The 17261-nt window shown below is 32.7% G+C and overlaps 1 protein-coding gene across 1 annotated transcript in view; it reads left to right on the top strand.

The window, feature by feature from the left end:
- The first annotated feature begins 6344 nt into the window (after positions 1-6344).
- The window catches only part of LOC131033060 (GDSL esterase/lipase At5g03610-like), a 30023-nt gene continuing 19106 nt past the window's right edge, over positions 6345-17261 (top strand). Inside the window, exon 1 of the mRNA XM_057964183.2 lies at positions 6345-6399. Within this exon, the coding sequence (XP_057820166.2) occupies positions 6345-6399 (55 nt within the window). The remainder of the gene's footprint in view (positions 6400-17261) is intronic.

Genomic DNA, 17261 nt, shown 5'->3' with positions numbered 1-17261 from the left:
CATTTTTTACACTTAATATGTTTTTTATTATATTAGCAGGGAGAAGACCCTGAACCTACAAAACAGCAAAATCAGAGTACAACAACAAAAGAACTCACATCATGCATCCAGTCAAGGAAGGCCAACCAGCTGTTCCTTAGAAGTATAAAAAATTAACATACTAATCCTAACTAACCACCATCTTTCAAGCATAATAAAAGTATTTTTAGTATCAGCAAGACTAAGAACTTTAACTATGGAGATAGTCATAATAAAAGTCTAGTTAAAATGGTCCACACAGGCCTCATACTATCAAAGAAGCTAACTATATTCACTAAGTTATCATAATCAGAGTATTAAGCAAAACAGCTTGTGTTTACCATACTATTCAAGACTTAATATGTTGCTTAATGTATGTTGTCAGACTAAGAATACACTTCTAGGCTTAAAAGTGTTAAACACTAAGAGTTGGCTAACATCCTCTAGGCGTAATATGTTGCTTAGTGTGTGTGGTTTAAAGCCGGCCCAAAATGTCATTTTAATATTGAAGTGATTTATAAGAATTATGTGTAGGTACAATCAATTAATATTTTAAGTCTATGATTTTTCTTGTTTTTGTCTTTGGTTAAATTTGTATTTATAGAGATTATCTCATGTTCATATTGGTTTCGACTCAATGAGATATTATAATTTATGTATTTGAAATTTTATATATATATATATATATATATATAAACAATCATATTGATTAAACATTGCACATTCATATTTATTGTAAAATTAATTTGATACAATTACTTATCTGAAATTATCTATATATATTTATTGAGTATTCAATAAAATATTTAAAATAGTTTTACTAATTGCTATTTTACATCAAGTTGTTCTCGAATTTATAATATTTTAAGAATACTTACTCTTTTAACTTTTCTTTCTATGTTAATATTTTCATTATATTTTCTCTTTTTTTCACCCATTTAAATTCAATTACACAAAAATTTTGGGACTTTTTGAAGTTCAAGAAAACTTTTTCTTGATATAAATGAACCTAGCTCCCTTGATTCTTGTTTCAATGAAAACTTTTATTCTCAAATATTAGTTCAATTTATCATAAGTTTTGGATCAACTTAAACAATTGATATATATTTTTCTATTGAAAAACATACATTACCTCAAATTAATAAAATAACATAAGGGTTGCTATTTGGAAGTTTCCAACTACCTTAAAATTTGGACTTAGAAATTTAATCAAGGTTTATGATTGTAGATAATTCATCCAAGTTTTAGCTTTTACCACTCATAGTCAGGTACAATTCATCACATTATCTCCCTCTCCTTCTCTATTTCTATACATCTTCCCTTCTCTATCTATGTAGTACCTTTCCCTTGATCAGACTTTTTGGATACTTATTTTGACTATAGTTGACTTTTACAGTGGATATTAGAGGATACATTATATGGTGATATTTTACTCAGATATTATGCTATGTTGTGTTATACTTTAATTTGAGTTTCAGTGTATGTTGTTTATGCACTATTTCCCTTATTGATGGTTAGATGTTATTTTATTGGATTACTGACCATGGACTAACACATTTATTTTATGCATGAGATGCGTTATGTATATGTTATCATGGTTGTAAGTGTATGGAGTGCGAGGAGTTTATTTTCCTTCACTCACTTTGGTGAGACAAGGAACGTCATGATTATCCTTCACCAATGTGTCTACCGTGTTTGAATATATATATATGTATGTGTGAATTGGTGATGCAGAATTTGCAAGTACAAGGTACTGACTTCACCTGGTCCCATAGGTCTGAGTGTACCTAAATAATCTGATGGAAGTGGAAGAGATAGTCTTAAGGCCCTAAGTTTCACCTTAGTCTTGCTCATCACTGAACAGTGTCAGTCATCAGTCAACCTTTCCTTTTGTTGGTAAGCGGGTTGTGTTTCTATTTTGTTTTGTTGTTGTGTGTTATGCATTTTTAAAATTAATTTTGAAATAAATGATTAGGTGTATTTTAATAGATTAATCAATTGTTGAGTTAAATAGTGAAATGTTATAAAGCAATTAAATTAATTTCCCTAGCTAGCTAATTAAATTAGTTGTCAAAAAAAAATTTTAAAAATCTTATGGTGGATGTAATTTTATATCTTATGTTTTGAAAAAAATAAATTTACTTTTGGAAAGTAAATATATTCTTATGTTGACTTTTGCTTTATAAAAAATTTGAATTCAATTCAAAAGTTTAAAACTTAAAAGTATTTTATTTTGGGGAAAAGTATTTCATTTTTATTTTGTAAAGTTTTGCTTGGAAAAAAAAATAAAACTTGACCTAATAGATATTTTTAGAAAAAAAATATTTAGATGCTAGGAGCTTTGCCGGATATGGGAGGCTGGTTATTTTGGAGGAAAATTGTCTAGTTGAAGAAATTCTTGCTCGGAGAAGAATTGGGTGCTCTCCATCAAATTTGTTTTCCAGAAAGCTTATCAAGTTGGTTTGTTTCTTTTAAAAATCTCTGCTTGCATAAATTTTGGATTGTAAGAGAAAAATCTCTGGTTTGTTATTTGAAAATGAAATCTCTATGTTTTCCTCTTGAATCTTTTGTTTTAAAATGATGAGGAAAGTATAAACGGTTATAATTTGTTATTAAATTTTTAGTATGAAGATGATGTTAAAATTCCTCAGATTTTAACTGTTAATGTTTACCCAATTTGGGGTTATGCTATTAAAATTTTGTCAATTTGATTTTTGGTTGGATTAGTAAATTGTTTTATGAAATTTTGTTGGGGTTTTATTTTTTAAAATACTAGTTAAAAAATATATATATTGGGTTTTATAGTTGTTGGAAAAAAATTGTTTTCCGGGTTATATATAATTTTACCAGTTCATATCTTGAGTTTGAACTGGGTTTTAAAAAAAATCGAAAAAAAAAATACTAAAAAAATAATATATATTAAAATATTATTTAATGGTATGGGGGGGTGGGGGCGTGGTACCGATGGACCACATCCCCATGGTGTGGGGTTCGTGGCTCCCCACGGCCATGGGAGTGGCCACGGCTGTGTGGACCACACCATGGTCCACCCACAGCCAAAGGCTATTGGGAGAGCCACGTAGTGGACCACAACCACCACCCCACCCCTTTGGAAAGGGGTTGCGTGGCTTTAAAAAGCTACGTGGGATTAAAAAAAATTAATTAATACTATATATATATATATAATATTTATTTATTTATTTTGTATATGAAGAAAAATATAGTTGGAAATGGGAAAAACAAAAAAAGGTTATTGTATTTTGCGAAAAAGAAAATATTAGATTTAGTATATAAATGTATTAATTTATATTTATATATATATGTATATATATATATATATATATATGTATATATATATATATATATGTATATATATATATATATATATATATATATATATATATATATATATATATATATATATATGTATAATTATATAAATATATTTGTGGCTTTTGATTTGTAGTGAAATGGTTATTATTAAATGGTTTATTTTGAAATTTAGAGAAGTTAGAAGACCTTGGTCATTTTGTGTTTAAATGAAAGAGAAAAGAATTGTTTTTCTAAATTAGCAAAAGTGCTTGTTTTTATTTGACTGTTTTTGCATTTAATTTGGAAACTGCAAGTCCTTGGTTTAATGGAATTGGGCATTTTCACGTGGTCTTATTCGTTGGTCGCTCATGTCACTTGATTATGTTTTGTCAATTGGTTTAACCTACATGCAAGGGCATGTATGGCTAAGTGTTTTCTATTGTCTTGAACTTCGTTATGTAACTTCATTTTGGTTCTTTGGTTTTAGAGTTCGTTGGGACATTTTGTTTAGTGCCATAAGAGAGAGTGGATTTCGAGTGGGGCGCACCCAAAGAGGTTAGTAGGATAACCCCTCAAAAGTTGTATAAGTAAGTGATAACCTAATAACATATTAGGGGGTAGGGTAGCTAAAAAAATTAAGTAAGATAATTGTACCTCGCTCATGGTTGAGTGCTCGTATAGACTCAGGATGTAGTGAGAAGGCCTAGAATGGAAAACCAACAACCTTGTCCTCATGAAAGGATTGTTTGGGTCCACATGAGACTTGGATGGGGCCGGGGATTCGAGAGAGGTTACCAGGATAACGCGGGATGGGGGCCAGGACCTATGGAGGCTTGCCAAGATAACCATGCCAAGCTATGTGATGACACTCTTCCCTTATGGTCACTAGTGTGTAGCCTTGTTGGTATCACCTGATTTTTGTTGTGGAGTCATGTTCTGTGATTTTATGCTTCATGTGAGTTTTTTCGATGTTGTGTTTCGACCATGTGTGTGCATACCTTGTAGGTTCCTAGTGGGTCTTATTTATATATCCTAGCATGGTGGGGTGGTTATTTTTTAGCCACATTGTCAGGTGGTAGTGCCACTTTCCATCGAGTGTGTTTGTTCCTTCTTGCGGGAGTTGGTTTCACAGTTATTCCATGTGCACTTGGATCCGAGTGTCTTGTTATTCAGTTGGATCCTATTTGTTATTTTGGATCATTCCTTGTATATCATGGACCTTATATGGCCAGTTGTAATTATTTGATATGTATGCCTTCATGGCAAGATGTAACTTGTAATGTAAACATTATCAGATCTTTTGAGACTTAATAATTTAGTGAAATGTAATGTATTTCTATCTTATGATGCAAAAAAAATGTATGAATGGAAATTAAATGTTAAATGCATATGTTTTATTAGATTATTAGATGTAATGTAATGGATAGAATCCTAATGAATGAAACCCAGTCTTGTTAATTATATTTCACACTATTGGATAAATTAACCATTGGTTAAATGCAATTATGATTTTATGTTTAATCAACTTAATTGGATTAATTAATGCTAAGCAAAATTTATTTTGAATTGGTAACAATTAGTTTCTTTGTATTTCAAAACATGTTGCCGCTCAAAAACTCCCACCTAGTGGCCTACGTTCTGGGGACGACGCCTAGAGGAAGCCCTTCGGCCTGCACTATCCCTGGTCCTTGTGGTTGCCCTTCGACATGTGTTGTCCTTGGTCCTGGTGGTTTCCCTTCGACCAGCATTGTCCTTGGTCCTAGAGGTAGCCCTTTGGCCTGCACTGTCCCTGGTCCTGGTGGTAGTTCTTCGGCCTGTGTTATCCCTAGTCCTGCACTAGGTGATGTGTCGTCATGCCCTGCGACTGATGGTGGTGGTGCTACTGCATATTTTGGGATAGTGGATGCAAACCGTGTTGTTAGTGGGGCTACTAAGATTTCATATGCGAATTGACTGGGTAAGGAGACTCAGCCTTTCCCTATTTTTTACTCCATTACTATTAACTTGGATGATGAAATGGTTAATGAAATAGATCAAGTGGCTGCTGATCTATCTTCTCATGCGATTATCTGTCGATTTAAAGGCTTTTGGCCTAGTCTTCCTGGGCTTCATTATTGGGTCTCTAAGTAGTGGGAGCCCCTTATTTCAGACTTGGTGCAGATTTTCCCTTTGGCCAAGGGTTTCATTGTTGCTAAGTTTGAAAATGCAGCTGACAGAAAGATTATTCTATGCGATCATTTTTTATTTGGGAGAATCGTTACCCTTTGATGATTAAACCATGGCATGAGGATTGCGTTCCTTTGTTTGAATACTTCAGTAAGATGCCAATTTGGGTTAGACTCCCTAACCATCCTCTTCACTTTTGGGTGGATCCACTTCTTGAGGTTGTGGGGGATGCTTTGGGATATTTTTTGATGGTACATGTTGAGTCTTCAGATATCCTTTATTCTACCTACGCTCGTATCTTGGTGGACATTGATACTTCTAAGGGGTTGCCTGAGGAGATTAAACTATCGAAACCAAAGGGTTTCAGGATCCAACCTCTCAATTATGAAGGCATTCCCTTCAGATGTAGAAGGTGCTTCAAGATAGGTCATGTAGTGGCTAAATGTGATTTACACAAAGTTAAACCTAAGAAGCCTCCATCTTGGTGGATTGGGGCTTCCTCCCACCATTACACGGTGTTAAAGGGCTCTTCTCGGATGGGTTTGGGGCCTGATATTTCTCCTCAAAATGTTGTTGAAGATGCTCCTCCTGCCACTAATGTGAATGGTGAGATGGTTCATTCAGAGCCAATCAGTGATTCAGAGTTGTCAAATGCTGCTGGATCTGCCCCTGTCGCTGGTTTTGATAGGTCTACGAGTGTTATTCTTATGTCTAGGGAGGTTGTTGGAGTGGTCCATGTGCCTACTATTGTTTCCAGGGGTGTTTCTGACCCAATTTTTGCTATGCCTATTGGAGCTTAGTTTCTTGTTGGCTATCCCTCAGCTACTGATTTTCCTACGTTAAATTCGATGGAGTGGCAAGATGGGGCTGCTAAAGTTGAAGATGGTTGGATAACGGTTAAAGGTAAACGGTCTAAGAGGTCCTCACCTTCTTTTGACATGACCCTTCAATCCCACATGAAAGGTCCTAAAGGGAAATTCTAAGTGAGGGGGTTCCTTGTGGGCAGTTGTGCTCTATTTTTTTTGGGGTGCCTATAGTTTCCCAGGTAGCTTGTCTCTTTGGGGTTTCTACGCTTTCTTTATCTAGTAGGCCGTTTGGTTTTCTTTATCTATTCTTTTTCACAGCTTTTCTTTGCTTTTGTTGGAAGCTATAGAGTCAGTTGTGCCAGTTTTTTGGCTGTGGTTTTCATTGTTAAGATCTTTGCGCAGCCTGCTTTGTTAGGATCTAGATCCTAGTAATATCTATTGGGTTTTGGGTCCCTTCAAAACCTGTTGTATGGGGTTTCTGGTCCCCTTAAAACCTGTTTTCCCTTATTCAAAAACGTTTAGTTTGAATCATGTTAACCAAGTTGGGAAACCCTTTACGTGTTAAGTCTTTTGTCGTGTAATCTAAACATAATGTTAACTTCATTTATCATTAAACTTATTAAAGTTTCAAAAAAAAATTAATATACACTCTTTTCAAGTGTTTTAGTTTAATCCCTTCAGGGTTTCCTGGCAGGGAGTTACAATCTATATCTAGATATCTCTCTATCTCATATTCTATATCTTCCTATGTCTCCCCCTCTATCCTTTTTTGTCTATTAATCATTATCTCTCTTCCTCGTTCATCATCTCTCAACCCCCACCCCCAATCATATTTTAGACTAATAGATATTTCAAATTTAATAAAAATCGTTGATGTGACTCTTTCATCAAATTATTCCTTTCTTTGACTTTCTATATCTATGATAGTCATTTTTTGTTAATTCATTTTATTAAATTCACATTTCCCTTAATCTTCTTAACAAACTTATCTCCAAACTACACTAGTTCCTTTTAAATTATTATTGAATAATTACAGTCTTCACTATCAACCTTTGTACCATTTAAGGGAGCATGATTATCTGTTTTAATAAGATCAACATTATATTGACCATGCTTTCCAACCCTTTGTTTCAATGGGATTGATGGGACACATAATTCCCCATTCTATGGATTAATGCAAAATATATAATTCAAATTTAAAGAGTCATTCATTTAAGTCATTATTTGAACAATATTATCATTTATAAACAATATTAGGAGTTTAAGTAACTAGTTCCTCACATTCAGTTCAAAGATTTAGATTTTTTGGTAATCAAAAAACAACTTTACATGATGGGTCATGTGTGCTTGTAAAATCGTGAATAGAAAGTAGATTATACTTCAATCAAAAACATAAAATGATTTTAGTTCTTAGAGATTTCCACAATCCATCATATAAACAAGAGTGCAGTTTTTGGATTTTTGCACACAATCAAATCTAGAAACTGTGCTCTTGTTTTTATGAAATGATTTTTTTAATTTCATGATTATCATATTTATTTATTTATTGATAGCTTGACCATATTAATTCTAGTTTACTATTCTTAACTTTCATTTATATCCTATGAATGTAAAGGACTTAATGATAATTATGATAGTTGTTTGGTTGCCTTAAACATGACACATGACTTTCCTCTTTTATTATCTGGTAGCATGAATTATTGCACTTGACTATCCTTTTTATCTTTGTATGTATTTGATTAGTCCAATCAACATTATTGAGCATCAAATTTAGTTTTTTATCTATATGGTTAACTATTAAATTTGATTGCTTAAGGTTTAAGCTTAAGTGACATGATTATTTTTCATCATGATACTCATCTTATAGCCATGATAGTCTTTACTAAAATTGAGAAACTAATTTTTTATTTTATTGGATTGAGTACAAGCACAAAAGAGAAAATATTTGAACAGTCAAAGGAGAGGAGAAAACAATGCATAATAACCAAAATAATGTCATTAAGTCCTCCAACTGGTTTAGTTAGTTCATCAATCTTTTATATGATGACCCACTTCTTTGTATACTACAAGATATGGGAGGAAGATGTATTCCCTATAGGATTGAAAAAACTTATTTTCAACACATTGATCATCTCCTGTTCTTAATCATATATAGTTGCCAATAAGAGTCGTAATAAGGATGATTTCTCAATGGAGTTGTATAGAGATATTTAGCTATACATTAAAGAAGAAGACTTTTACTATACAATATAGTTTGAAAGGATTGAAATGTGATCTTTGGGATCAATTATCATTCAAGAATTGTTCAAACTATTCTAAAAAAGACAAAAATAATTTAATAAAAATAATAATAATAATTGGAGACTAATTACTTTTCTCAACACTTATTATCACAACATTATTAAAACCTTTACTTTTACAATAAAGCCTATTATTGAAGAGATTGTTAACCTAGAACAAAAAAGATTTATAGGTGGTTAGTTTGTTCTAGATAGCATTGTGCTAGCTTGGGTGATAGTTGATTGTGCTCAATAGCCTTCCAAAAATGCTATAATTGAATTTTAATAAAGTGTGTGAATGAATAATATGATCTTTTATACTATATTTACTATTAGAGATATCTTGTATTAGGTAATAATTATTTATTTAATTATTAGTCTATTATACTCTACGCTAAAGCTAAACTTAGGCATTTAATAATATTGTAGGTATTTAATATTTTTTATTAAATAGACATTATCTCTTTAGGGTTTCTTTAGGGTTGCTAATATCCTTTTATAAGGATTGTATTGTACTTTTTCATTACTGATCTTTTAGAGGCCAAGGTTTCAATTTTTTTTTCAAAGTTTTATTTTAGATCTAGGGTGCTTATTTGTTTCTAGTCATTTTGGGCTCAAACAGACCTCACCGTTGAGCTCAGAATACCTAAAAATCCCCATTTTCATATAGAATTTGTCCAATTTGGACAACTTTGGCTCTGGCAAAATCTTTTTTTATTTTGGCCCTTCTAGGACACGAATTTCGAGAAAAAAATTTAAAAAATATAGATTTTTAGGTAGTTTTACGGTGTGCCCAGGCCAAAATTCACAAAAAATGGTCAAAAAGGTTTTGTTAAACAAAAAAAAAAAATACAAAGGGGCCGGGGGGGGGGGGGGGGGGGGGGGGGCGGGGGGGGTGGAGGGGGCATGGGGCGGCCTCTGCAGGTCCGTACGGCCTGCAACAGGTCATGGACCTGACTCCCGCCTCCCCATCCGACGCCTCCATGCGCTCAAGTCCTGTCGGCCCATGTCGTCATCGCCCATGGCCTCGCCTCCCGCCGTCTACTATAATCAGCCATGGACCCGCCTCTCGCCCGTCGGTGGTCTTTTCCTCTACCACCAGCACACTGTCGCTCCCCCCGTTAGGACCTATCCACCTCTCCACCACTGATCAATAGCCTGCCGATCCCTACCTTCTGTCAACCACTGCCCATTTCCCGACCATCGGTTTTTGTTTCTGGCATTTTTTTTCTGGCAACCGGATTTTTTTTCGGGAGGGAGAAATTTTTTTGGCAGGCAAAAGGAATATTCTAGGAATATTTTGCTAACATCAACACTGTGTAGGCAATCTTTAGGCCCCTTTTGGGCCCGTCTAGAGCACCTTCAGTCTTTTGGCCATATCTTGGGCACACGGAGGCATTTTTTGATAAACCTTATATCGTCGGAAAGCTCTTTTCGAGTTCTATCTAGATCTAGAGGTTTGAATTTTTTATTTTCCTATTTTGATGGTATTTTTTTCTGTCAAAGCCAGAAGTTCATTTTTGCACTTCAGGAGACATAACTTGAGCATCTGAACTTCATTTTTCAAAAAATTTATATAGATGGAAATCTTGTTCTGTGAACTTTCCAATTATATGAGTTTTATTTCTAGATTCTTCTCTAAGTACATTTTATTCAGTTTTTTTCTTTTCAGCACTGGTGAATATCTTAGATGTTTCAAGTCTTGGGATCTCTTTCTTTGAGTAGGATGTCTCATCTTTGGTTGTTCTTTCTATATTTCCATCCTTAGGTCTCTTCTGATCATTGTATACATCATTTTGTAAGCATTTCCTTTTTTGCAAATGCAGTGAGATAAAATGCCACTATGCCTTGCATGTTTGGGATCTTGCACATCTTGTGCCTTATTGTACTCACACTCGATTATAAAGTGCCATGGGGGAGTTTGATGTTTGCCTTTGTTTCCCATCTACCTTTATCATGTGAGTGTTCCTTCCATGACATTAGCCTCATGATGTGTGTCAAGTGAGTGTTCCTTCCATGACACTTGTCCTTATATGAGTTTGCACTTTCTACTGCACTCTCGATGTTCTTGGTTCTTCATCATGCAGTTTTCTTTGGCATTCATTTTTAGTGTACCTGTCACCTCTCCCTTGTCAGCATTATGGGGGGGGTTTCTCCTATTGGTTGTTGATTCTAATGTTTCCTTGGTTCATTGGAGTACACTCTTTCATTCCTATTTTTGGAGGCAATCTTCCATCTCGATTGATCATCTCTTCAGACTTTGGTGTTTTTTGCCATCTATATCTTCGAGTTCAGTTGTTTGCCTTTGTTTACCATTAGATTCAAGTAGTGTTATTTGAGGGCACTCATGTAGATTATAGTCTTCTCTACCTGATCATCTTCTATTTCAATGGAATTTCTTCAGATTGACAGTTATTATTCGACAGTGTTTGCAGGTTCTTCATGCTTCAATGATTCTTCTGCTCTTCTTTTGTCCTATCTTTTTGAAACATTCTTGTTTGGAGGCTTCTTCAGTCCTTCACTTGCTTGTTCCATCTATTTTTGGAGTAGAGTTTTTTCCCACATGGTTTTCTCCATTTCTTCAGTTTATAGAGATTTGGTTGTGATTGGGTACCTCATCAGGCCTTGTTGTCAGGACCCAAATGTGCCTTCATCATGTAGTTGCATTTTTACTTCATGCATTTAGTTTTTTAGCTTCTCCCTAAGTTCATCTTAAGGGGAGGTGTTAGATTTACCTTGTATTAGTTAGTAATTATTTATTTAATTATTAGTCTATTATACTCTACACTTAAGATAAACTTAGGCATTTTATAATATTGTAGGTATTTAATTATTAAATACACATTATCTCTTTAGGGTTTCTTTAGGGTTTCTTTAGGGTTGCACACCTTTAGGGTTTCTAATATCCTTTTATAAGGATTGTATTGTACTTTTTCATTACTGATTCCCTCTCTGAATGATAATCTTTTTCTTTAGAGCCATTATTGTGTTTTTGTCTTCAATCTTCTCTTGTGACAGGTATTTTGCTTGCAGGTGCTCTTGGGATCTTTGAAGTTGTATTTTCTCAACTTCTTCATTTACTATAACGATTGAATTTCTTTTATAAACTAATTGTCAACATAAAAATTAAACAACCTAGAATAAATAAGATTTATAGGTGGTTAGTTTAATCTAGATGGCATTGTGCTAGCTTGGGTGATAGTTGATTGTGTTCAATAGTCTTCCAAAAATGCTATAATTGAATTTTGATAAAACATGTGAATGAATAATATGAACTTTAATACTAATATGCTATAACAATCGAATTTCTTCTATAAACTAATTCTAAACATAAAAATTAACCATAATATGTCTGGCATGGGCAAAGAAGTGGTGGGTCTCCTGATGTTCATGTTTGAGTAGCACCAATTGTTTTTTTTTGGATGGATTCGAACCATGATAATGGCAGACAACCTTATCAATACATTGTGGAACCAATCATTCAGTAATTATGCCATGTAAAGCCAAACAACTTTATTGTTGTTGTAAAAAATTATACCATAGTAAGTCTTGAAGGAATTTTTTTTTCAATACGGGAAAATAAATTTCATAGGAATTTTTTTTTTGGTCCAAGCATAATATGTGGAAAGCGTAGAACAACCAGCATGCCATGGAAAACGAATGAGAAATTGTTGTCTCACAAAATTTTATGGGACAAAATGCCATTTTAATACCAAATCCATGATTTATAAGAATCATATATGTAGGTACAATTATTGAAAAACTATGTCAAAACTAAATAAGTATCTTAGTGTGAGGAAAAAAAAATTGATCTTCCATTAAATTTGTATCTATAGAAATAATCTCACATTTACATTAAAGACGGGTTAGATTAAATATTATAATTTTTGTTTCATATATAATATTAAACAAAAGAATATTAAATTTGTTTCATATATAGAGAATTACATTATAATAGAGCATATATTTAACTCACAAATGATCTTTCAATAAAAATGTCATATAAAAATATTTTCAAAATTAGAAAATTACATTATGGAAAAACATCTCCCAAGTAAAAATATTCCTTCAATAAAACTACCACATCTAAATATGTCATAAAAATTGACCATTGAATATTGACTTATGGTTGGCAAGTCGAGAGTCAAAGTCACTAAGGGGAGAGATGCGTGTGGAATGTCTCCACCTACTTCCACTTCCTTCCTTCTTCGTCAAAGTCTTGGTCTTTGATGCAATTTTATTTTACAATTTGTAAAAAATGTTTTATTTTAGACTAATAGTTATATTAAAATATTTCAATTATATATTTTAATAAGTATAAAGATAATATTGTTCTTAATTTATTATTTATATATCTTATTTTATTTTTCTAAAAAAACAATAAAGTAAAAGAATAAATATACATTTCATTTATATAATATTTCAAAGAAACAAGTTCTAAAAGACTACACGACTTGCCACTTGATAATATAATTCAAATGAAAACACATTTCAGTAAAATTTAAATTTTGAATGAAAATATTTTAAAAAAATTCTCAGTGATTCAAGACAAAAAATTTATGGGAAAAAATGAGGTTGTACGTGTCGCTTCATTGTCAAGGTGTTTTATGGTAGGTGAGATGTGGCCATCTTGTCATACAATCAACTGTTGCATGTAGACAATAATGGTGCATGTTGTCATGGTGTGCATGATACTAGCAATGAGTCGCGCTCTCAATTTGCATCAAACTTGTTCGACAAATGAAAAGCATATATAGAGAGAGCTTGTTGGTGATGGATGTCAATGTTGATGCTATAATGGACAAACATCTTGATGATCCCTTTTTCAGTAGTATTTTGAGGAAGAGAGATTCATTCCTAACATGCAAGGATGTTATGAACAACCTACCCAACAACCTAGGATAGCTCAATTATGCGTACTTTTGAAGATTACATTGAATTTAGTAAAGTGTGCAACAAAACAATCAATTGGAATTACCTATTTTCCAAGATTCTTTCTTTTCCAGTAATGGGTGTCTTAAGGGTTCAAAAGATGTCCTAACATGTACTAAGGGCTCCTATAATGTCTTAATAGGTCCTAGGATATACTAAGGGGTCCTAAGTGTCTTAAGGGGCCCTAGGTGCCTTAAGAGGTCCTAGGATATACTAAGGGGTCTTGGGATAACATTTTAACATATAAATATACATGTATAACATTTATACATAACATTGAAAACATCTAGAACATATATATAACATTTAAACATATCATAAACAAATTTAAACATTTAAACATTGAACTAGGTAGGTAGGGAGAGAGAGAGAGAGAGAGAGAGAGAGAGAGAGAGAGAGAGAGAGAGAGAGAGAGAGAGAGAGAGAGGTATATGTAGAGAAATAGAGGTAGCGAGGGAGTGAGGAGAGGTGCATAGAGAGAGAGAGAACACAAAGAGTAGAGAATTAAGGATGTGAGAGAGAGGTGGAGAGATAGATCTAGATTTTGGGAGAGAGGAGAGAGATAGAGAGAGGGGATATAGGAAGAGTAATATGAAGAGAGATAGGTCTAGAGCTTGAGAGAGATATAGAGAGTGATATAGAGAGCAAGAAAATTCTGATAGAAGCCTGTTGATTGCTGGAATTTAACCAAGTCTAAAAATTTATAAGATCTTCTAAAATCTAGAATTTCCATTATAACTCCTAGAGATCTCAAACCACTCTCAAACATCCTACCAATATATACATGAAATATAACTTAAAGTATAAGAGAATGTGACTTATACATAAATGTTATATTTCATGTATATATAGCTTGTTTTTAATAAATTAGAAAAAAAAAATAACAAAGAAATATAAAAAAGAAAGAAACAGGATCCCAATAGCCTTTAAACGAGATCCTATTTGCTAACATATTTTTAATTATTTTAAAAAACAAAACAAGATCCTGTATCCTAAACAGGATCCCATTACTAAAATTTTTGAATTTTGGCTCGGTTGTACCTTTGAATGTTGGCTTGGGAAATAGCTTGGAGAGCTGACCCTTTGGTTTGGACTTGGTTTGACTGCAACTTGAAGGCCAAATCAATCTTCATACAAAATAATGACTTCAAAAATATAGTTGAATACCAAATTTTCAGATTTTTTTAAACAGTGAAAACCCATTATAGTAGAGATTGTCTAGATCCCAAATATGTAATTTTTTTAAAAAATGGATCAATATTTTTATTTTTAAAATAATTTCTAATGAAAGAGGTCCATAAACTTGAAATAGAAAGGTTTGTAATAACTTTTTTGTCTTTAAGTTTTTTTGGAAAAAAACTTATATGGCATCAAACTAGAGACAATTCTATATAGTTTTAAAAAAATAAAAAATTGTTAATTTTAGGTTAAATTATGCTTGCCATACACGAGGATTTTTCAAAACAATGATTATGCTCTATTAAAAATTAACAAAAAAAATATACAAAAAAAAATTATAAAGAAATATCCTCATGAAAGGTGAGTGAGTTACAGATATTTTTCCAAAAGGATTCATAAAAATACTTTCATTTAAGTCAAATTATGGTTCTCGTACACGGGCATGGCATGGTCCTAAAAAGTGACTTTCAAACTATAGTTTTTAGTAATGACTATTCAAAATTAACTTTTAAGATCTGTGTATTAAAATAAATTACATATTTGAAAAGTAGACTTTGAGCACTACATTTTCTATTACTGACAGTTTTTTTCAAGATTCATTCTTTAAGTGCTTCAAATTTTTAGGTCAAACAAGACGAAATCTAAAAACAGGGAAAACACTTCCACTTTTTGGCCAAAAAATGGACTCAACTTCTTCCAGGCACCCAACAGGATAAAAATTCCCCCATGTAGTTGGTCATCTCTTTGTGCCTAAACTAGGTGGTTGTTCTGGTTTTTTGTGGGTTTCGATCTCTTTCTATTTCTGTTGGTTTTCTAGTTTTTCTATTGGCTTTCGAGTTGCCCAATTGGGTTTTGTTTTCTTATAGTGGGGTTTTTTTTGTTGGTTGTGCATCCCTCATGCACTCTTGGTGTTTCTTTGCAAATATTTAACAATTGGTATAGGCCTATCCTGCTTTTATTAATCAAAACTTGATCTATTAACCTATTCCATGGAAAGTGAACTAAAAGTATTAATTAGAGGAAATACATATAGGTTGTCTTATAATATTTTAACTAGAACGCATCCAAAAAAATAGTCATTGTGTGATTTATGTTATTAACCAAAATCTAATCATCTTTCATTTATTCTTTAAAACTAGGTTTAAGCCTTGAAGCCTCACATAAAGGTACTCTAACTTGTGATGATGAACTAATCCCATCTTACCAAGTAATATTTATGACATACAATAGATCTACCATAATCATAAAAGGGATTCTTGACATATTTACATTCCTTGGAAACCTTTCACTCAACCAATGTCTCACACAACTAAAAGACCCACTGAAAAAAGGAGGCATCAAATATCCAAGTTGTAAAGCCCGCACCAAAATGTGTGGAGAAAATGAGAGATTTTATTAAATTTGAGAGCTATAAATGGTGTTACACAAGTATGGTGTGGATTCATAAAATATTTACATTTAGGAGTAATTTTTCATTCACCTAAAGTTTCACACTTTGAACTAGTGGTTAATTTAGTAGTGAATCTTTGTGAATTGGAAATTGAGCGCCTTTACTTTTGGTGAATAGATTCATACATAAGAAGGGAAAATTAATATACAATTTTGCTAAGATTTATTGTAATGATTTCAAATCACCTCCCCATCATTTATGGATCATTAATATTATATCATTTTTTTATTGTAAAGTATTCATATTTGATGACTTGTTACTTGAAAATTTTGATGTACATTTCAATTAAGCATCATAATCATCATTACTATTAACAAGTTCACCCTATTGTTGGGGCCATATTCAACTTGAAATTATCACCCACAATTTGAATGCATGCTTTGTGAATAGTTTGAGGAGGTTTGTCATGAACTTCTCATGTATGGGAATGTTGATATGTGCTTCATCAATTAACATTTATATATATATTTCCTTTTAGGGTTCTTAAACTTTGATTACTTTGTTACGAGATTATAAAAAAATCAAATTTATGTTTGATATGGTGTTTAAGTCACAATGCATCTACATGTTGTCTCTATTTTGCATGTTACTAATGTGTTGCTTGATCTATATGTTGTACTATCTAAATATATGAGTTGTGTAGTTTTGTGGATTTTCTATGCCTATAAATTACATGGATAAATTGGATGCGGGTAGTTTATACCCATAGATCTTTCATAGTGTTGATGCAAATTTTGTTGGTTGCATGTTTTTATTAGCTTAGTGCATTGTTGTGTTCATTATAGTGACATAGAAAGATGATGTTTTGAGTGCTTGAGATAGTTTTACTTTGGAACCTATAGTTGTCAACCATGGTTCCATGAGAAGATTCAAATCATGGTTTAGTGGAAGCTTTGTGCATCTACATATGCAGCCATATCTTCTTGGTTGGAAATCATGGTTCTACATTGAGATCTGGTAGTGTTGTAGTTTTGTTCTTTGATTTTGTGAGTAACATAACATTATGTGATCTTAGGTTATATATTATAGTTCCATGTGCATTTTAGGAAGACCTTTAATGAGAGCTCTTGAAGTGATGTAGCTCTATTAAATTATGTTGGATAATCTTCTATAGTGGTC

Source organism: Cryptomeria japonica, chromosome 7 (assembly GCF_030272615.1).
Source record: "Cryptomeria japonica chromosome 7, Sugi_1.0, whole genome shotgun sequence".
Taxonomy (NCBI): domain Eukaryota; kingdom Viridiplantae; phylum Streptophyta; class Pinopsida; order Cupressales; family Cupressaceae; genus Cryptomeria; species Cryptomeria japonica.
This window is presented reverse-complemented; position numbering and strand designations above follow the sequence as displayed.